The following is a 24,297-nucleotide window of genomic DNA, read 5'->3' as shown; positions in this document are numbered from 1 at the left end:
TTTCGCCGACCACATTGCATACGATAGGGAAGGTCATATGATCACACCAAATTTTGCATATTGGGTTCCCAGTTGGAAGCGCACTTCTCCATGGTAGTGAAGTGTAAGTAAACTATTTTTGGAGAAATATCGATCTGTCTGTTGGTCTATCAGTCTGTGTATGTACGAGTGCATCTCAAGTTCGGCTGAACTGGTTTTGATGAAATTTTATATATGAGTTTATTTCGACGTGACACAGATTGATCAGCTTTCAAAATATTTCAAGCCGGGAGGTTGACCTTTTTAACCAGTCGATTTTACATTTTTGATTTTTTTAAAATTATGCAACATATTAACTTAAAATTTTAATATGTGAGCTTCGTTTGACAATACGAGAAACCAACTAACTTTTAGAACAAACCTAGTGTCAGCAACTGAACTTTTGATACGGACCAAATTAAAATTTTTGCGCATATAAAGAAAAATAATTCAATGGTATTAAAACAAGGAACTTATAAAATTTTTGTGGAATATCAGAACTTGAAAACCGAAATTAGGGGCAATTTTATATTTTTAATCATATGACTACGGGACTAATTTCTTAAAATTTAATATTTAAATTAGCTAAGTTCTGTTAGCTAACGAATGTATATAGTGATCTTTCCATGAAATTCGGATGGCACAAAGCGAAACTGTACTAAGAGCAACAAATTTGTTAAACTAGACTTTATACATTGCGGTTGGTTATGCGCTGACCACATCAGATTTTTGTTTTATATATTCATTCGACCTGTTATATACATACATACATACAGATTATTTTTAAAACAAATTTTATACTCCTATATATCAGAACTCAATTAATTTAATAAATTCTTGAAATTTTTATATATGAATCATATATTAACGCAGTTAGCAAATGTATAATACTAAATTTTAAAATATGAAATATTAAAATGAACACGCACTTAATGTTAAAATATTCTTCTCTATACATAGGCTAATTTAGACGGTATTCTTAAAATAAGATAATCATTTTATTATTTTGAAAATATTTTTAACAAAGCAATGAAATTAAAACCAATAGATTAACTGCATTTGGAAAAATATGACGAAATTAGTCTAGAAATTACGAACAAAAACTAAAGAGACCGAATCGAATTTTTTATCAAATATTAAATTTTAATTTTATACTCAGGAGTATATAAACTTAACTATATGTATATTTCTTACACAAATTAATTTGAGACCAAAAAATAAATATGTACATATGTATGTATGTTTGAATTTTTTGCATCATATCAGGTATATTATTAGCTTAAATCATTTACTACTAATCTTAAAAATATTATTACCACTCGTATATAATCCATAAAGTTATCAACTTGATCTTATCGTAACAACAGAACCGCATTCATTTTAACTACATTATTATACCCTGCACTTCGTGAAGGGTATATTAACTTTGTCCGTCCGTCCGTCCGTCCGTCCGTCCGATCGCACGATAACTCAAAAATGAATAATGCAATCGACACCAAACTTTCACAAGTTTTTTCTTTTGTGCTAAGGACGAGCCCTATTGTTATTGGATTAATTCGATTCGGATAACGGGTTCGGGTAGCTGCCATACAACTCAAAGAGTTTATTTTAAATATTTCAAAAACTAATAAAGCTATAAATATAAAATTTTATCCAATTATATTCTACACATGTTCTAAAAATTATAATGGGATAGCTGCACCGGTTCGGGTGGCTGCCATACAACTCCAACAGCAAATTTTTTATATTCGGAAAAATAATAAAGTCAGATTCATGAGCTTTGGCAGTCGTTTGTCCAATTATAGTGTGAATTGCTTGACGGGTTCAGGTACGTGCCATACAACTCCATAAGCTAATTTTAAATATTTGGAAAAATTATAAAGTCAGATTCATGAAACTTGGTAGTCAGATGTCCAATTATAGGTCAGACATATCCGTGAAGTTTATATAGACTGATTTCACAGGTTCGAGTAATTGCTATACAATAACGAAAGGTGCACGGTATAATTCAATCGGTTTACACCGACTGAAACGTTTTTACTTGTTTTTTTTTTTAAATTATAAGCTCATAAGTCATTTGAAATGTATATATGTATATGTATATATATATATATGATACGAGGCTACAATTTTAAAATAATCCGCTTGAAATTTGATTAATTTTATTAATTTATGTATGTATGCTTTTTAATTAGAATTTTCTTCATTTTCAAATAAATATATACCGATAAATAAACTTACCTGGAAAAAGAGCACAAAGCATACCCACTGATAATATGTATAATATTTTTTAGCGTCTTCATCATTGAAATCATTTGAAACACCAGGATGTGCTACTTCTTTTCCAACCTAAAAAAAAAAAAATAATAAGTTAGCAAAATACAGAAATGTTAACCAGGTTTATTGCTTTTTTATAAAATATTGAACGTGAATTAGTTCATTTTATTCCAAATGAGTAAATTTTGCTCCCGAAATTTGAAAGTTTACTACGATTTTAAAATGGAATGTTTCAATGAAAATGACAAAAAATTTTTAAGTAAATTTCGAATACTTCAACAAAAAAATTTCTTATAGTCTACTAACACTACAACGAATAACATATTATTCTCTAATAATATATGTTATACATAGTAATTAAAACCTTAAGATAAATTTATATTAAAAAAATTTTATGAATTTTCCAAATTGACATCAAAAATATTAATTACATATGTATTTATAAAACTATTTAATAACTTACTTGTCTTCGGAATGCATCTGGCATAGTAAAAGTACTTGATATCCAACAAAATGTATTGACAACGTGAGCTGGTATTCCATTAACAATACAACTAATTGGATTACCAACAAATTGTGTTGCTGTTATTGTTAAACTACATGATAATAACAGTACTGTTGTAAATATATTATGTAATCGAAATACAGCGTTATCAGTTTGAATTGCTTGGATTTTAAAATAACTTTTAAGACCACCGAGCACCTTATACATTTTGCTTGTTGTTATTTATCGTCTTTCTCTAAGTTTATTCCTGTTTTTTTTTTTTATTGAAAAGTAATGGCAGTTTTGGGGAATTTTTGAGATTTCTTATTTTTTAATATTTTCAATATTGCTATAATAAATTTTATATTCCAATCTTCTTCTAATATTTTAATGTACTTTATTCTTTATAAATTTCTTTTTTTTTTTTAAGTATTGACTATTCGATGTTTCTGATATGTTGAGTTTTTTATTCAATTTAAAATAATTTCCATCAATATTGAGATTCATAGCATCATCTGTAAATAACATAAAAAATAATAATTGATTATTACTCTTTTTATTTTTTTATTTTTTTCTATTTTTTTTTCAACATTTTTTAAGCTTAATTTAAATTTGTTTTTTCTTCAATTGAAATAATTAAATTTCAATTGCACGATTACACGGAAATTGTACTTTAAACAGAGTGTTTCATGTTGGTATTTTTAAAGATATATAAAGATTTTATATTTTTTTTTTATCCTCAGGGTTCTGGAATTGTTACCAGTCACCAAATTAATCTAAGAAGATTTAACAGGACACTTTTTTTAGCTCCGTCTCAAATAAGATCAATTTGTTATTCGTATGGCATTCTATTTTGAAATAATCTCATTCAATTTAAAATTTACAATCAGTTTTCAATTTAATATTATATAATTCTTAAACACCCTCTATCAATATATATAAATATATTAAGCCTTTACATAAAAAGAATAAAAATATCACACGCGCTTGAATATCAAAAAACCAAAAAAAAACACAATAAAATGACCCTAACATATATGTATATTTGTATGTATGTATATTAAAACTAAAATAAATGAATGTTATGCTAATAAAAGCTTTTACGTTTGATTTTTCTATATCAAATTGACTTGCATTACAAGTTGTATATAGGTATGAATGTCTGTATTACAAAAGAGCACCCAACTGTAACCCTACTTTTTTTTAAAAGTTAATTAATGGCTGGAATAAAGTCATGACATTTTATAATTTTTGAAAACGCTTTTGAGAAATCTTCAAAAATAATATTTCTTGTCTTATACATAGCTAATTTTAAAATAAATTCAAATAATAAAATTTTACCTCTTTTTGATTACTTAATTTGACCAGCTCTATAATTTAAGTTTCTCATATTATTTGTTTAGCATGTAAAATTTTCTGAAATTCTACATCTAATTGATTGCCCATTTAAATATGAAAAAAAAATTCTATACAATAATTTTTAATTTCTCAATTATGCTTTATAGAGAAAAATCTACAATTTTAATTTACCAATTCGGGACAAGGCAATTAAAATATTTATATATTATTTAATATTTTACAATCGTTTAATTCTTGTATATATATTTATGTATATTATATGTATCATATGGATATGTATGTACACATAATGTAATTTAAATTATTGTGTATTAAGTAATACGAGTAATAATAAGAATTTTAAAGGCAAAAACTTTCTAGTTAGAAAACGCTATGACTTTGCAAAAAATCAATTTTATTTTTTTAACTTTTAAGATTAAAAATTAAAATATTTTTATTATTTGTCATAGAATTAAATTATGATAACCATTGTTTGGTACAGTTGAGGGTTATACTTATGTAGTAAATCTGTTGAAGGTAAAACAGCAACTTTATTGTTATTGTTGTAAATCCGAATTTTATCTTAAAGAATTTTTTTTGATTTCAAGATTGATTCCAACAGAGCATATTAAAACGTTCATAAAGAAATCTTATTGAAAGATAAAGGTCCAAAAAACCCCGGAGTTGTTTAGACTAGCTTGTAAATACAACACAGTTTTGCATTTACAAATACTTATCAAAAGCTATATATAAATGTTGACCATTTGAAATTCATTTTTCAAATAAAAATGTGAAGATACCTACTGAAAGAAAAATGCGAAACTATTCCTTTATACATAAGCTGATGTAATTCGGAGTTTTATACACCAAGAGGGTTATAACGTACTATATATGTCTTTAAATGAAGTATTTTAAATAATCCTCACCTTTAAATTGGTATTCAGCGTTACACACATGTATCTTTTCTAATTTGAAAATGTGAAGATTTATATTAACTAGAGGTTAATTTCAAAATGAATAACACACATATTAAGGTTGCAATTCAGATTTTTAAATATTGCAATATTTAACTACATTTCTAACACTGAACGAAAACTACATTTAATATTAGCAATATTTATTTTTTACTACATTAAAACAGTTTAATTTGTTCAACTAAAATTCTACGCTAAAAAAAATCTTTTATAATTCTATTCTTTCTTACATTACAACTAGAAGAAATTCAATAATTAATAAATATCATTGTTATTAAATTTATATGACATAAATTCAAATATATGATTAATAATGCAAAAAATTGAAATAAAATAAGAGAAACAAATATTAAAAATTCATAAAAATTAACAAAACTAACCACCAACTAAATATAATAATATTGTTGTAAGCAAACGAGCTTGAGCTAACTAATTATAATCATTAATTTTAAACAAAGACTAGACATATACATACAATATAATTGAACTTTTAACCATTTTTATGGCAATATACAAAAGAATGCAATACAAACACTATCATAGTTTATTACATGCATATATATAGATTGAATTGTAATAATAAGAAACTTATATAGTTAGAAACTTATTATACAAATTTAACGGCAATAAAATAATAGAAAAACTTAAAATATTTATGACGGCTAGAAGATAAAATTATCTTAATTATATAACAAAAAATGTAGGTTTAAGTAAATTAATGTTATACACAAATTATATTTAAAAATTGATATAGACATTAAGAATTTATGATCTTATGACTCATTTAAGAATCGCGTGTATAGTTTTTAGAATTCTATACAAACATATAGAATATTAATTAAATAAAGTTGGGTCAATAGTTTGTGAGTAGCACTTTTCCCTTCAACAACTGCTTTTAAAAATAATCTAGCTATTATATTATTCAAATTATTTTCATTCACATACTAAAATTTTTCACAAAATTACATACATTTAGGATGAGACAAAAAACAATTTTAAAAAGACGTTAATACAATGCTGAACTCAAGGGTTAACTTCAGTGTGAGTTAAAAAAAATAATTATATTTTTTGATGACATGGTATTTACCGTTATTCTGAGCAATTAGATGTTGAGCAGTCCTTCCGTTTGAAGGATCACCGTAGTGTATTTCTAGTCGAGGTGGTCGCAATTTGTCGAGGCTCTGCGCTGGCTTAGTTGTAATGTTGTATCGGCTGGTACCGTCAGTATATTCACTGACAGCCAGGCCGCGACAAGGGCACTGGGCTCTGAGGTCTCTACGTCTAGAATGGTCCAGGACTGCAGGTCGTCTCTCAACGAAATGACGGGGCTGTTCGAAATAAGCCTGGTCTGGGTCCCCGGACACAGTGGGGTTCCGGGGAACTGCAAGGCGGACGAGCTTGCGAGGCATGAAACTACTCTTGGGATTCCACCTGAAAAGGAGAACTTAGGCATGCCTCTAAGAACCCTAGAGCTGCTGCTGCGCAACGCGCTGTGGTAGCGGTCCTGACAGGCCATTGTCTTATTGGCAAACATGCAAGGAGAATGAGTTCAAAACAATGATCCCCTTTCTATGCTCATGTCCGGCACTGGCGAACTCCAGGCAGAGATTCCTTGGGTCTTACTTCTTTACTTGAAATATTTCGCGAAGTAAAAAGTTAACTGAAAGGGTTAACAGAATAAGACATAAGGTATAATATTTTAAACAAAAATCGGATTGCTAACAATTCAATTCAATTGTCTATAACAATTTACAATTATATAAGCAATATAATATATTACTACTATTACTATTATTTAGTATTTATATTATCAAAAATTTATTTTTGATCACACAGATCGTATAAGCAAGATTTTTATTTTTAAATTTTAATATGATCACACAGATCTTTCAAATATCAATTTTACTTCTTTCAATTTTTGGCCGGCTGGGCCCATAACCTTTGTTATATACAATCGGAAATGGACTACCTTTTATTTGGAAATGATATACATACATATAAGTGAAAAATTACAATGGCAAATAAGTATGAATTGGTGTTGCCATTGAGGTTACAAAATTATTTTAGTAATTAAATTGTATTAATTAAATTCACAATAGTAATTAGAAATCAAAACATTCACCATAATAATGAAACTATTTTAACAATTTGTATTTTCCACAAAATATATAATATAATTTAATAGCAATTATTACAGTCATATGTTTTTAAATAAATAAGGGCATACGATATAAGACTCTATAATTTAATTTTGAAATATTTTGAATTACGTGAATTTGATATTTTTAATATATACTTAAATATTTTCTATATTACGACCTAAATAACTGTGAATGTATTTAACAAATGAAGGTGTAATTTGATTTTTGAACTTTCTAATTTGTTTATATATACTCTCAGTAAGTGCTAGAAAAAACGGAAACAATAATAATCTGTGATTTTATCCAGTCTTAACAGAATATTTTTTTTTATATTTTTCTTTCATTTTATTTCATCATTTACCTTATTATAAAATATTTTTTATTTTATTTTATTGGTTTTTGTGGTGAACTTGACTCGAAATTTAACGAGATACGTACATTATACGAAAACAAAAGCCAAATATTCTCATAACTTTGTTCTAGAAACTCAAATTACATTTCAAATTTTCTTGTTCTCTGCTATATTGATATGTTAGCAAGATATTGTTCATTTACTATACAAAATTTGTGTATATATATATCCCACCAATTAATACGTGCAATATGAAATTAGTTTATCGACATCGAGCTGTTCTCCTATGGTTGAACAGTTCGCTAAACTAATTCCATATCCATCATCTCTTTACCTTAATTTAAGAAGCTATTTTTAGAAGCAGTTGAAATTATTTTTAAAATTTCCAAGAATAATTATTTATTATTAAAAATTTTTAAACACAGTACCTATTTAATCTTTGTCACAGTTTTTTATAATAGTTTTCAAACATACGATCTCATCAAATATCTTGATCAATAAATTGCAATACTTGTCAAAAATATTTCAGTAATATCATTTGAAAGTAATATACTATCCAAAAATATTAGTAGCTTAAATTAATATAATATGTATATATTAATATGTATTTAAAAATTTGAATTTATTGCGGTTTGTATAATGATCGAATTTTACGTATGTATGCAAGTATGTACATATAATACAAATATCTATAATAATATGTCACTATGCTTATGAATTACCTGCATAACATACAATATGTTTCTTATAACCCATCATCAGTAACTTCTCTCTTTTTTGTTTTTTATTGTGAATATAAAACAATAGAAATTTTTTTAGTTTAGAAAAGCCAATGAAAAAGAAACAAATAAACCGCCAAAAATAAATCAATTTTTTTAGGTTTGAAATTTAAAACCGTACATTATTCTGACTGTCCTTAAATTCATTTTGTACATGTGTACATAAAAGATTCAAATTTCATCTTCCATTGTAATCTTACGTTAAAAACAAAATTTTCCTTTTTTTTTGTAATCTTTACATGTACACATACATATTTTCTTACTTCCAGAATTTTCGCATGTACTCGTGAAGCCTTAAATGCAAAAAAAATAAAATAAGAAGTCAGGAAATTTAGATTTCAAGTCAACTGACATAGACATACATACATAAATATATATCTAAATATAAGTACTCGTAGATAACAAAAAATATTGCGAGATGTTAAATAATTATTGCGTCACTGTCTACACAAAGCTTCTACACAAATCTTCTATAAATAGTATTAATAATTTTTCATCATTATTTTAAAAATCCAAATGCACTAGAGCAATGGGCAATTTATTCACGAACTTCAATGGTTCCGCCAATTAAATATCTGATATAGTTCCTCCAGCTCACTATAGAAAAATATTTCAAATATGTATAGGTATATATACTTTTGTTATCTTATCAAGTAAAAAAACAAGGAGCAGTACTGCGCGTATTACAACATGCCCATTGGCATGACTATGCGGAATAACTTTTTCGTCTTACCTCCATTTTAACTACTAACCCCCGTATAATACGTATGTAAGTACACTGAAGCCGATTTCTCAAGACTTGATTTGAAGCATTTAGTACATTATCTATGAAAGCCGTAATATAAATTAATTTAGAAAATTTTTTCCTCCCGACAAATCGTTAAAGTAAAGACAGAATTAATTATGGAATTGTATTTTTCATAATACATATGTAAATATTAATTACATATTAAGCACTCAATTACGAACGAAAAAATCAGTTTTATATGTTGAATTTGAAAAAATACTTACAGACTTTAAAGATACTACAAAATGAATAACAAAAGAACAAAAAAACTCTTAAAAATCTCATCATACTCATATGCGACGCGACACGTCTTCTAATAATCATTAAATCGACTCTTGGCACCCGCACATGTATTCCATGTAAATTTGAGACACCATATGGCACTGTTTATTTCGAAACAAAAACAACAACAGGAATAGAAAAAAGAACTAATGACGGTCTGAAGTAGAAAAAATTTGCAAAAATTATTTTGACTCAAAACTTTTGCCTTTATATTTTCTTTTTTATTCATTTTTATAATTATTGTTATTGTGTTAGTCCTCATAATATGGACACTAAGAATTTCATTGCAATAGGTATACCTCTAGATGTACATACGTACATGTATATGTACAATATGAAATTTAATACATATACAGAAAGAAATTCATAGGAATACGAGTTGCAGTGACAGGATCTCATCCTTTTTTTTTGTGAGCCTTCATAAAATCATTTATACCACAGACATCTTTATATACATTTTAGGAGTCTATGTTTATACCCTTCATTATTTTACAAAAAATAAATATATATTTACATACATGCAGTTGCATACATACATACTTATCAAATATTCAACAATTCAGTGATTTTTGTGAAATTTTATACTTTCAAATTATAAAAAAAATAGTCAATCATTCCCTAAAACTAATTCCTAAATCAGTGAATTTCGGTATATATGTACGTGCGGTAACTGTGGTATTGGCGACTTAACAAATAGTTACAATTTTTATGGCAACTAGGTATATCCATGGATGTACGTATATTTTGCAAGTATATGTATGCAGATGCTGTAAAATTTTTACATTTGAATTAAATAATCACATTAACACAAAAAACGCACATGTTCATACATAGATAAGTGTTCATTCTGTATATGTATGAGCATATACACATGTCCATATAATTCTAATTTCACATCCATACATTCATGTGCATATGTATTATATATATAAATATATTTAGAAAATAAAATGAATAGACGACCTTGAAATAATGGTAACATATCATATAAGTATGAGAAATTTGGAAAAAGAAACCTTTAGTGCGTGACTTCAAGTGTAAAAATGCTATAAAAAAAATATGTAATTTTGTACCAAAAAATGAAAGTGCCAAAAAATATATTAACTTACATTTTTCACTTCATTGTTTTTATATTTTTTTTTCAACGTGATTAAATTTTTATTAAATTTTGTAGAAAAAAAAATTAAAATATTAAAAAATTCAAGCTATTAAATGAACACTTCCAAACACTCATGTATACATGCATGTTTTATAATTAATATTCCACTTCATATTGGGTAATTAAATATCAAACTTAATTATTCAAAAGAATGTGAGGCAACCTAATTTAAATAGTAATATAGACAGACAACCGTATAGTAATATGAGACATAAAAAATAATAATATCAAATTTTTAGACTTCTTTTTATTTTTCTCATAAATTCAAGCTTATATATACATTTTATTCAACCTAAGTTACATATATATATATATATATATATATATATATATATATATATGTTGGTACCCAATTGTTTGAAGGAAATTTGAAACTATAAATTTTATATTTCTAATAAAACTTTTGCATATAGGTAACGTACCCTTTCCTAATAATGCTGATATTCTATTAAGAATAATAGGCTGGGACAAGGTTTTTTTTCAATAAAATTAATAATATTATAATTTACTTTTTCAAATAAAAAAAAAAAACCAACATTTTTGGTACACTGATCACAAACAGGTTTAAAGTTTCTCTCGTAAAAATATGCTGAAATACAATAATATTTTATTCAACAACAACAAATTTATTGCTTACGAGTATAACAAAATAATTAGCAAAAACTTTAAATAGGTAACAAAAAAGTTGAAATTATGTAGAAAGAAATAAATTCGTGAAAACAAAGCATAGACTGACATCAATAAAATGTAATTTAATATTTTGTTAAATTATTTGCTACTCAATGTCATATAGATAAAATCATGGTGTGGTTCTCATAATTCAGAAACCTTATTTCTGAAATAATAAATTCAAAACTTATTGAGCTATTAACACCAATTTCATCGGCAAAGCATTCTCGATTGGGCTACTTTTCCAACCAGCACTACTAAAAGTAAAAATTTACCTTTAAAATGAAGATTTTTTAATGCTACTGAAATTTTTTCAGAATTGGTATTTTTTAACATTTTCCCAAATTTTCCAATGTTTACAATAAAATATTTTGACCAAAACGTCAATTTAATAGGCAACAAACCGGCGCGTTACCGGCGTGGCTACTTTTATGACAGGAAATTTTTAATATTTGCGGCTGCATCAATTCTACAATAATCGGTTTGCCGTATTAACTAAATGTGCATACGACTTATTGTGGATATCATTAGTTTTTCCTTTTGGTGTCTGATTTGTATCGCATTGAAAACGTGATATTTTAGCTTCTTACTTATTTCACTTGAACTTTGATTGAAAATCTCGAAGGGCTCGAGAAGATTTTTTTTATCGAATTTTCAAAATGAACTTTAATAAATATTAGGGATAATCTGTTTGACAGCACTGTTTCGAACTGACATGCAAATACAACATTTTCAATGAGGGTTTGTTAATTTTTATACATAGAAGACACTCTTATATAAATACCTTCAAGATATATACTTGAACTTAAAGTGTATCTCAATCGGAATTAATAATTAATTTATAAAATCAATTACAGGAACTAAAGTTATCGGAATCTTCTTAAATTACAATTTTAACGAGCGATTTGAAAAAAAAAATCATAAAAATTTTTAAAACTTTTAATTAAATTAAATTTCTTATTATGTTATAATTATTTATGTACACGAAAAATATTGGCAATATTAGCAAAATACGTAATTGTATACGAAGTACAATTAAAACTTTCACAATTGCCACCTTTTCTCATATTTTTGTACTTGTTTATTTACATACTTATTTTAAATATCATATACATCTTGAAAAAGTGTAATATTTAACAATAAATTTCATTTTTAGCAAAATTTCAAATAAATAAAATCAATATTTCCATCACTGTACATATGTACATAAAAAGAAATTAAAAATTTCACCTACATATTTAATATATGAATTGATCATTTATAAAATATACTACCTATGACCTTTATTGTTTAGTCTATTAGCTAGTGACCAAGATGCTAATCCAGTGGCCTGAATCGAAATGATATTTAATATGAATTTGAAAAATTATTCGCGATTTTCCTTTCTTTTTCTTTAATAAGTAAACTTTTCCCATAAGCATTAACATATTTAAGTATATAAATACTTATATACATATACACGGATAGAAGCAACAATTATCACTTATGTATATGAATGAACTTTTTTGTAGCATAATATAATAGTTTGAATAGTTATATATATATACATTAATTAATACATACACAAACATATATGCTTTAAAATACTCATTCATAATTTATTTAACACTTTCTTTGTTAAAATCATTCACCATACCTATTCGAAAATTATTTTCTTGCCAAACTTCTTTATTGATCTCACACAAAGGTGTAAAATTAAAATATTCAAAATAAAAAAAAAAATTTTTAATTTCATTCCAATACGGTTCAATAATCATTTAATTCAAAATCAGATACAAGCAATTCAATTTCTGGTTATGGAATAAAAGAATTAACAAAAGGAATCTCGTAATTTATTATGTTAGTTATGAAATATTTCTGTATGTAGTTTCTTGTATTTCATTAGAACCATGACGTCTGCTATGACGAATAAAAATTAATTCAATTCATATATTTGGGTTCATTTAACTTTTCTTTTATTCTTTGCCTTCATATTTTATTTTTCGCTTTTTCTTTCCTTTCCTTTTTTTTGACAAATTGTTAATCATCTTCATTATAAAAAACAGAAAAAGATTTTAAACAAACTTTGCTTATGTTCGTAATATTATAATTAATTATAATCGCGATAAAATAAAAAATGTAATAAAAACTATTATACAAATACTTTCATACCCATGCAACTTGCTTTGAAGGTATATAGAAACACTCTGTAGTTTTCTAAAATGAAACGTAAGTTATTTGTATATATTATGTATACATATGTTGGGGCCAACTTACATACATATATGTACATAAATCTTTTCAAATTAAAATGAATCATTGATTTAAAAAAAGAGATTTTGAAAATTTCATAAGAAACTATAATTATGAATCAACACAAATCCATTTAAAATAATAGCTCATATATGTATATTTTAACACAAATACAAGTAAATAACCGGAAAAAGTAAATTGTTATATGAAGTATAAGTAACTATGTTTTATGAAGAAAATCAATGACGAAATTTTACAATAAAATTTATCATTATTTTACATATAGTAGGTATACAACTATCAATTTGAGAAAAAAATCTTTTATAATTTTGTACATACATACGTACAATATGTATTAATGTTTATACGCACATATGTATTTATTAAAGAATAATTTAATTAGTTAAATAAATTTTGAAAATGACTACCTATGTATTTAAATGTATACGGTGCAGGAAAAGAACTTACAGAAAAAAATTTAAGTTTAAATTAATCTAAATACTCAGCATACGTAAAATTGAATAATTTGATTGATAAGAAAACAAAAAACCAGTACTTAATACTCATATATAAAACATAATCCATGGAATATGCGTTTAATGTCAAAATCATAACTTATTTATTATAAGTAAAGTTCGAATTGACGGCATGCAACATCTTTGACAGCGGCTCATTCCTATCACAAATCGTAATGTTATAACGAACATCAAAAAACTCTACCGACCTCAAGTTGTTTGAATTCTCTCTAACAGACACCTGCTCTAAACGGTGAAACAGCATTCTCCGTAACAAGTTGATGAATAAAAATCACACCAACAATTACCTTACGAGAGCACAAAGTTTACAAGCCCATAGCAACAATAACGTATCTTCCATACGGCGACAACTTGAGAGGATCAGACCAAAATTTTAGAAACTCTATATTTAATTTGTACAAAAAGTTTTAAAAGCTTACTTACCGCATTTTTTAGAAATATCCAAAAATTTTCTAATATGGTACGTTTATACCAGTCATAAAGTGTTCAACAAACAATGAAAATTTTCGCAAAAACATATCTTTTTTATTTACAGATTCTCGATATAATAATCGTTACAAAAAGCTTCCACGATAATTTCAATTCCCTAAAAAAAAGCTAAATGTTAATGACCATTAACATCAATATAGAAAACAATTAAAATAAAATAATTTGGTTATGCATAAAAATTTTTGAAATTAACTTAATGAAGCAGACATATACATATACAATTATATTTACTTGAAAATCATCATGTACTTTAATGTAAAATTACACACCTCAGAAATTCTAACTGAATATGAATCGACTATAACCATTCAATAAGCTGACACAATAAATCTTTGCAAAGTACAGGTAAAGTACGTGAATATTCTATATATATACTGTCCACCAATATTTGATTAATATTTGCTAATAAATTTTTTTTTTAATATTTCAAATTATATGCAATTAAAGTTCATTATACTACTATTACATGTCATTGAAATCAGTAAATATCAACTAAGAAAAAGAAAAATAAAAAATTATTTGCAATGTAATTGCATCTCTCAATTCATGTATCGCTTTTTATACCCTGCACTTCGTGAAGGGTATATTAACTTTGGTATGGAGTTTGTAACTACTTGAAGGAGTCATCTGCGGTATGGACATATATATATATTCTTGCTCAGCGTAAAATTCTGCGTTGATTTAGACATGTCCGTCCGTCCGTCCGTCCGTCCGTCCGTCCGTCCGTCCGATCGCACGATAACTCAAAAACGAATAATGCAATCGACACCAAACTTTCACAAGTTGCTTCTTTTGTGCCAAGTACGAACCCTATTGTTATTGGACCAATTCGGACAACGGGTTCGGGTAGCTGCCATACAACTCAAAGAGTTTATTTTAATTATTTCAAAAACTAATAAAGGTACAAATATAAAATTTTGTATACATGTGTCCAATTATATTCTACATATGCTCTAAAAATTTTAATGAGATAGCTGCACCGGTTCGGGTGGCTGTCATACAACTCCAAAAGCAAATTTTTTATATTCGGCAAAATAATAAAGTCAGATTCATGAAACTTGGCAGTCGTGTGTCCAATTATAGGTCAAAGATATTTCTGAAGTTTTGGTGGAATTGCTTGACAGGTTCGAGTGGCTCCCATACAAGTCCAAAAGCTTATTTTAAATATTTGGAAAAATAATAAAGTCAGATTCATGAAACTTGGTAGTTGTGTGTTCAGTTATAGGTCAGACATATTCGTGAAGTTTCTATAGAATGGTTTCACAGGTTTCCGTAATTGCTATACAACAGAGAAAGGTGCAGGGTATAATTCAATCGGTTCATACCGACTGAAACGTTTTTACTTGTTATTGTATATCTTTTGTATAATACATATAGAAAACCACATAATATAAATTCTTTGTACTTAATTTTAATTTTTTTTTTTTCACTTGTTCTACTTTTATTTATTTCAAAGTAGCATACTTACTTTAGCTTACATTATTATTAGATGAACAATAACAATGAATTTAAGTAATAGATATAGTATAGACAGTATAGTTTTAGAACAACAGTACATCTAATTGTGAAAATATCAAATAAAATACATAGAATATTTGAAAATCCCTACTGTTAGACAAATTAAGTTGATGAGTAAAAGTTTAGCTACTATAAATGATTGTAATATGAGATAAAAATGCAACGTTACTAATCTGAAAATATAAAATATTATAACAATTCAAATTTAAAATCATAAGATCTAAATTTTTATTAATTGAATTCAATGGAAGAAATTTGTAAAAATTATCACCAATCAAATTTAACACCATCGAAGCAGCATTTCTTTAGCAATACCACCTGCATTTTTTAAAAGAACTTATAAAATTGATACAGAGGAACTTATTTTATTTGAACTAAACAAAAATGAATAAAAATTCTACCATAATTTCCTCAATATAAAAAAAACAAAAAAAAAGTATAACACTATTAATGTTAGAGACATTTATAGTGGTAATTTACACAGAACGATTCTTACTGATGCTACTTTGACAAATTTTTGTTATAGATATTCGTTGATAGTGCTTCAATTATACATATATAGGTATATGAATATTAATGAGAGTTTCGCTTGAGCAACATACAGTTATTAATTTACAATTTACAGAGTAAAGCCGCAAAAACTAAATTATTTAGAGTCCAAACCATATTTATAATTTAACTACGATTATATTCATACTATTCGGTATTATGGAAGAGTCACAAAACTTCCATAATATCAACGATATATATATGTATATGTGAATATGGATCTTCTTTCTTTCGATATGTTTAACATAGTTACTTTTTTGTTAAAATTTTATTATCAAAATGTTGTCAACCATAACATATCATGTTACAGATGAAAAAATTTTAAAATATGATGTACTCAATGTATATGACATGACAATATGTACATACGTGTGTTTGTGCAATAAATGTATTTCTTTTCATTTTCCATTATAACTTTAATTATTGTTAAATTTTAATTAGAACAAAATTTAAATATATTTTCAATTACTGAAAATTACTTTTTAAAAGTTCAGCGATGAAATTACATGATAATTATTGATAAAAGGAAGTAGGTGTAAATCATCAATAGTAACAAAAAAAAAAAAGCTGTTCTTCTTCTTTTAACTTGAAATAATGTCGGTATTTATAGATAACATTTCAGTATTTCAATATAAGTAATTTAGTAAAAAACTGTAAGAGTATAATAATGGAAAATTTTGATAAAAATAACCAATCAATATTTTAGTTATTGACATTTGATTGCGATTATAAAACATTTTAACAATTTACCTACATTAATTTATTTTTACTATGTAATGTGTTTATACCATTTATGTTTTTTTATATGTACATAATATTTAGATACATAATGTACGTATATAATACGTACATAATATTTTCAATAGATAGTTAGACCCGCTTATAAGCATATCGAAAATTGCAATGATTTTCCTATACACGAGTTCAGTTATAAGTACCAAATTTTAATTCTAAGCGAGTTTTCTAATTTAATGTTTAAGCTTAGTGAAGTGTAATTTGTGGCAACTGTAATGTTAGAATTGAATTTCAGTTGAAACTATAAGCAAATTTTTGTGCTAAAAGTTTTTTTGCTTACAAAACCACCTCGATATAAAGAAGAAAGTGAGAAATGCGATAAATTCACTTGTGCTTATTAAAAATTTTTGCTTGGAACAGATAGCGTGTACTAAAAATTTGGTTTTATATATATTCGGATCCGACTGTAATAACAAAAATTTACTTAAACACTAAAATTTGTCATTTAAAATAAAGATAAACTACATGCAATAATAAAATTTGTCTATCAATTTTCCATGATAAATATGATATGTTTTCAACATTAGACTCAGCAGTGCCATTTCAATTTGTGATAAAAAATGCCTATTTTTGTAAATATATATATACGTAATATTAGTAAAACATTTCACATAGCAGGTATAGTTTATTATTACGAAATTTTTTAAATGAACATAATATGTACTTAACTGGAGGTAGACTTAAACCTAAACCATCAATAATATAAAATTACATTGGCAAGAAAACATACTGTAATTTGTTTATTATTATATAAGAAAATGATAAATTAATTACCTCAAATTTATTTTAACTTGCATTCTTATATTAATTAAAATTCAAAATCCATTTATATACTCTCGGTAATTTGTAATACTTATACTTTTTTGTAAACAAGTACTAAAGTGGGCAACACCCTATATTTCATTAAAAATTAGTTATCATTCAGTATACGTAAAACAATATTTTGATATAATTATATGTATATATATTCTATATAAATGCATTTTAAATAATTTACGATTTATGCTTTTAGAATTTAAACAATGGATGGATATAGCCAAAAGAGATGAATTCGATTTTTTATTAGCTACAAACTTACTTCAAAGCTTTATTTTTACAACAATATTTATGATTTATAAATCCTTGATTTAGGTAATGTATATACTCGGATACTATATTATATAAATTTTTTAGCGAAATGTTAGGAAAATACAAAATCACAAGTTGCCTTGCTCTATTTAGCACAATATAATAGAAGTTGAATAAATTGTTTAGTTTCACGGGACATAATGTATAATTATAAATAAAAATTAATGTGTAATTAAAACATTCACTCTCTGAATTGTTTAAGATGGTTGACAATTTTAATGGTGCGAAAATTTAGCTTGAAAAGCACGCAATTTTCATTAAACCTTAATTATATTTCGAAACATTTTGAATAATTTAAAAAATGTATGTAAATTAAAAAAAAATGTTTGCTGTAGACCTATAGAATTAAAACCGGATGCTATATATGATTTTGAATGTTGTTTTTTCTTACAAAAATTTTACAAATAAAAATTATATTTAAATGTTTAAAATTTACATAAAAAAGGAGACTAAACAATCCTCTCTATAATAATTATATTTAATATTATATCAATAAAGGGTAAAATAAAAGTAACTGCACATATATCAATAATATTCGATGTTGTATAACAACAAAACAAAGAAAAGGCTACGGCAGGCTGGTCAGCAACTAGTTAACTCAATGACCCGTAGAACTAATGCTTGACTCTAAAGTCAATGGGAAGACCCTATAATGCTATTAGATGGAGTAAGGAAGAAAAAACAAATCTTAAATATCGTGCTTCACTTGAATTATTCAAAATTATAGAAATGTTACCTACTCACTTGCTCTCTAGTTTATAAAATATTATTCAAACTCTAAATTATCGCTTTCAAAAATTTTTTAATTGCATAACCCCATACTTGAAAAATCTTGAAACAGAAGATACAAATAGAAAATTGTGAACAAGTAGAAATTTCGCGAAATTTCCTGTAAGTCCTTATATTGCCGAAACCATTGAACTTTGGCGACACGTTTTAAACAAAAGCTGTTCCATTTTCAATTACTTTCTTGTAAATGATGCTATAAAATCTCTAGTTAGTCTATACAAACGTACACTAAACATTATTATAATATGCAAGTTTCTGTTACTGTAAATTTGAAATTCTAAAATATACTGTTTAAGTCTCGGCTATATCATATATAATAATGTTATATAAATTGAAACTGTAATTGAATTAAAATTCGAGTTATACAATATTATTGTACTCAATAAAATTTTATAGCCTATCTTCTTCTTTTTCCACACGTACCGGCAACCGCATGCATAAGATATAATACGTATGTATAGCTAAATTCTTTTGTATACATGTTGGATTCATATTTACTTTACTTTATTATTTAATTCTTATATACATATATATATGTATGTACAGACATGATTTTGTATATATACGGTCAAAGACTTTTTTAATAATAATTTGAAATATTTGATTTGAATGTGAATTAATCAAATGAAACGATATACATGAAAATTGAAGACCAAAATGAAGGAACGGAAAAAAATTCCAACAATAAAAAAATTTACAAACTAATATCATAACTTTTTGCGAAAAGTATTTTTTTTTGCATTCACCGAAAGTATAACGCTTAATATAAATTGCATAAACAAAATGACAAAAAAAAACAATTCCAACAAAATTTAAGTAATGGGAATAATTTAATTCTTTAATTGGGCAACAATATACTAAAAAAAAGAGCGAAAAAAAAATAAATAAAAGAATGAAATGACAGACGAACTTTGTTTTTTTTTTCAATTTAATTACATTAGTCTGATAAATATATAAAATGTATTAAATATGATGAGTCTGCGTTTTTAATTATAGAAACGCATAATATACACGGGGAAAGTATATTTAATTTATCATAATATTTAAGTACTAAATGTACATGTGTACCTAAATTTAATGTTCCTGTAATTAAAAACAATTTATTTTAGATTTTAAAGCCCAAATAGATAATTAAATTTTAATCCCGTATGATTTTGCAAAATTACGAATATTTTGATTTTTTTTCCCACAATTTGAATACTTACTATTTTTTTTTATCACTTCATTTTAATCTGTATGAATGTTTATTAAATTACATTTAATTTATTTAATAATTTAAAGAAGCGTGAGTATTTGAGTTCATTCAGAAATTAAATGAAGAGTGAGTATTTGAGTTTGCGTGAATATGTTATTGTTAAAATTTAAAAAGAATAACTTTTGATAATAAAATTGTAATTTTAGGTAAACTAAATAACGTAATGAGTTTTCTATACAACTGAAAACAATGTAAAATTTTGAACTTTAGCTTTGCTGAAAGCAGAATTTATGTTTAAGTACTTAATTAATTAAAGACTGAGTCATAATATAAAACGTCTATAAGATGCAAAAACCAAGATGTTCCTTTAATGAAATCTAAATTAAGAGTACTATAAACTTCGTTGTACACTTGTTAAATAGCTTGTTGCATAACTTTCTAGCGAATATCTAAAAGTACCGTTATGCATAATACATTCAAAGTCTGCTTTTAATACACTCGGCCAAAAATAATATTCTAAGAAAACCTACATCATAAGCCGGTAGCAACAGACGCCTATTGTTGAGCAATTTTTTTGTTTGATAATGATGATCCGCAAGATATGGTGTAAGTCAATATGTATACTACTATAGAGAAAATCCTATATATTTTATAGCTATATACCTACTTTAAATTCATGTTTGTTTTATTACGAGTATGTTTTATTTTTGACACTTAATGATTGATTTGTTACAGTTATCAAAATCAAATTAACTCAGTTTTGTTACCTAAAAATGGATCTCCTTACTCTAGAGTACCGCTTAAATTGTTTAGAAACTCTTTTGACAATCAGCATTGTTAGGCATTTGGACAATTATTTTAAAAACAATTAACAAATAAATAATTAAAATATTAAAAAAGAATGTTTTACAACTTTTGTTTTCCAGATATTTTTAGAAATTAAGAAATGGTAGCTTAATATTAACCAATATGTGTATAAAAATAATATCTACCAAAATATATACATATAATAACTAAGAATTAAATTGTTCTTACTAAAAACAAAATTAAGTTTTTTAACGTTAATATTAATTTTTATAAATATCCCTGAACATCGGAATTGTAATAACACCGTATCGATATATAATTAGCAATTGTCAATTATAAGCTGAATTCTGCATAAATACAATATTGTTACATTTCCGATCTCGGGTTATGTACATTGTTATTTAGTTTCATATTGCAGTGGATTCTTATATTGTATAATAAATGTAATTAATTTATAAAAATATTGAATGTTTATATTGAATGAAATTGCATACTAAAATATTTAAATTTATAAGAACACTTTTGTGAAAAAAATAAAATAAATCTTAATTTTTAGTATTCGAATTCATATGAGGTCAATGAAACCGTCAATGAAACCGTATCGAAAGCAACATTTTGTTCTAGTGTTACGTATGCATTAAGTAAAGTGTATGAAATTCTAGATAACATAAATTTAAAGTTTACATATACTTATTGTTATATGTATGTAAATATAAAATATATCAACATTATTTAGAAACATTTTAATAAATTAGTTATTAAATTACAAAATAAAAAAATAAAATACTTACAAAGAATATTTATTATTTCAGCCAATTGTATATAATGGTTGTATTAGATAAAGAAATTATTTTTCAAATTATTTTATAGTTATTTTGTTTTTCTTTTTATTAAACATAAAATTTTTTTGTTTTCCGAATTTTGTGTGATGTCACTTTAATAGTGTTGTCAATATATTTTATTACCTATAACAGCTGTTTTTTTTATATAATCGTTGTTTTTGTAAGTAATTACAAAAGTTCGATTTTGTATCATTTCTTTCTTCTCTTTGAATACATTACTTTAAAATAATAAAAATTTTAATAATATATTAGCAATATAATATTTAGAACGTAATATTTTCATATTAAAATTTCATTTTATTAAATTTTTTGTTTTAAGTGTTAAAATGTTTATTATAAAAGTAATATAAGTAAAATTATTAACGAGTTGACATTCATTAAAGTCACAAATGTCAAATTTTAATAATACATGTAATTTTACGCAAAAATATACATATAAACATATATGTAATATGTATTTGTATGTGTAAATGTTATTTTGTTGTTTTAAAGGATAATTTTTAAAATTAATATCATGTTCTACCGTTTAGCAGGAACTGATTCATTTACTAAACAAAAAAAAAATTCTTTTGCTTTTACCTTATTACTTTTTGTTTTTATTAATATTTATTTATTTATTTTTATTGTATAACAAAATATTTAAATATTAATGTATAATTCTTTAAATTTGATGTACATTTATATTCTATTTTTATTCGTTTTTATTAATACTATGTAATATTACTATTTATTTTTTTTTTATTATTATTTTATATTTTATTTTGTTTTTAATTCGCGATGTAGCTGCGCTTGTATCATACTTCAAGACAAAGTACAACTACTAAACTAAAATTATTATGATGAACTTGGTAGCGTACTAACAGAGTAGCACTATTTTTTATCGTTGCCTCTACTCTAACTCTCTAAAAATATTATTTGTTTCTATTTTATTCGTTTCGTTTATTCGTTCATTAAACGAACGATGATAATGTTGATATTTTGTAGTTTCGTTTCAAATTATATTTATGTTTTTGTTTTTTTTTTTATTAAATAACCATTACATTAAATTATTTTAGTGTTTCTTTATACAAAAAAAAACTTATAAATTAGACAAAAAAAAAACGCGTTGTACTCTTATAAATCGATTGTAAAGCTTGTGTTAATTTCAGATACGTTTGTGTTATGTTTTATAGTATCTTAAAATATAGCTGAGGTTATTTAATTTAATTTCAATACGAAAGAATAAAATATTTTAGAGAAAAAAAAAGGAAAAATATACAAAAACGCACACATTTAGCATCAATACACAACACACTTATGTATATAAAATATATGGTTGCGTGTCTAGAAACACACACATATATAAATATCAAATCACTTAAAATTATGAGGGTTAAGAACATGAATAAAATAAAAACATGATTATGTTTCTATTTCATTCATACAATAATATTTTTTTTAGTACTTTTTAGTACTACTTTTATTTTTGATACAATTCATGTTTTTCTTGATATTGGTGGCTTATGCTGCACTCGAATATTTTTTCAGCTTAAATTTTCTCTCCAAATATTAATATGAAGAAGTATATGATGAGATACTGATTTGATTAAAAAAAATGAGAATAATTTTCATATTATTGTAATATTTTATAAGTATTAATAAAATTTTTAGTGAGTATCTACATCAAACCGAGAATAAATAATAACAAAATGATTAAAGCATGAAAATTTTAATTAATACACGCACACTTAAATGACGAAAAAATTTTTATGTAATTGCACACTTAATAGATAGAATATTTACAGCGCTTTATAAATGTATAAATAATATGTATGTATAAATTTGTGCGTGTATTCACAGATATGTGTATGTATTGTGGAAAATATGTTAGAAAAATGCTATTGATATGATTTTGCCAACGCAATTTTCAAGCTGCTGAGTACCGCTGAGTATGAGGTAAAAGAACAGTGAGTTAACATTATTGATGTTTCGAAGAAAAAAATTCTTTTACCATTCCGTGGATATAAAATTTTATTTCAAAATAATTGCGTAAATGCAAACAATTATTTGAATGTATTTATTTTTTTATATTATTTTTAATGTAGTTGTAAATGCAACATATTATTAAAAATGTAAAAGTTCACATTATTTTCTTATCACAGTCCATGTTTAATTTTT

At 25.2% G+C, this 24,297-nt stretch overlaps 1 protein-coding gene across 2 annotated transcripts in view; it reads right to left on the bottom strand.

Moving 5' to 3' along the window:
* LOC129611353 (innexin inx1) overlaps positions 1-23,162 on the bottom strand; it is a 28,745-nt gene extending 5,583 nt beyond the window's left edge. Inside the window, exons 1-5 of one of the 2 annotated variants that reach the window (XM_055524455.1) lie at positions 22,720-23,162; positions 22,090-22,358; positions 14,452-14,614; positions 2,759-3,294; positions 2,260-2,367 (exon numbers count right to left, since the gene is read on the bottom strand). In XM_055524455.1, coding sequence (XP_055380430.1) covers positions 2,260-2,367; positions 2,759-3,007 — 357 coding nt within the window. In that variant the 5' untranslated portion in view covers positions 3,008-3,294; positions 14,452-14,614; positions 22,090-22,358; positions 22,720-23,162. Of the gene's footprint in view, positions 1-2,259; positions 2,368-2,758; positions 3,295-14,451; positions 14,615-22,089 lie in introns of both variants that reach the window. The other variant, XM_055524453.1, reaches the window with a different exon arrangement.
* Positions 23,163-24,297: the final 1,135 nt, after the last annotated feature.

This window comes from Condylostylus longicornis, unplaced genomic scaffold, assembly GCF_029603195.1.
Source record: "Condylostylus longicornis isolate FDR11 unplaced genomic scaffold, ASM2960319v2 ptg000049l, whole genome shotgun sequence".
Taxonomy (NCBI): Eukaryota; Metazoa; Arthropoda; class Insecta; order Diptera; family Dolichopodidae; genus Condylostylus; species Condylostylus longicornis.
The sequence above is the reverse complement of the archived record's forward strand: the minus strand, read 5'-3'. Positions and strand labels throughout refer to the sequence as shown.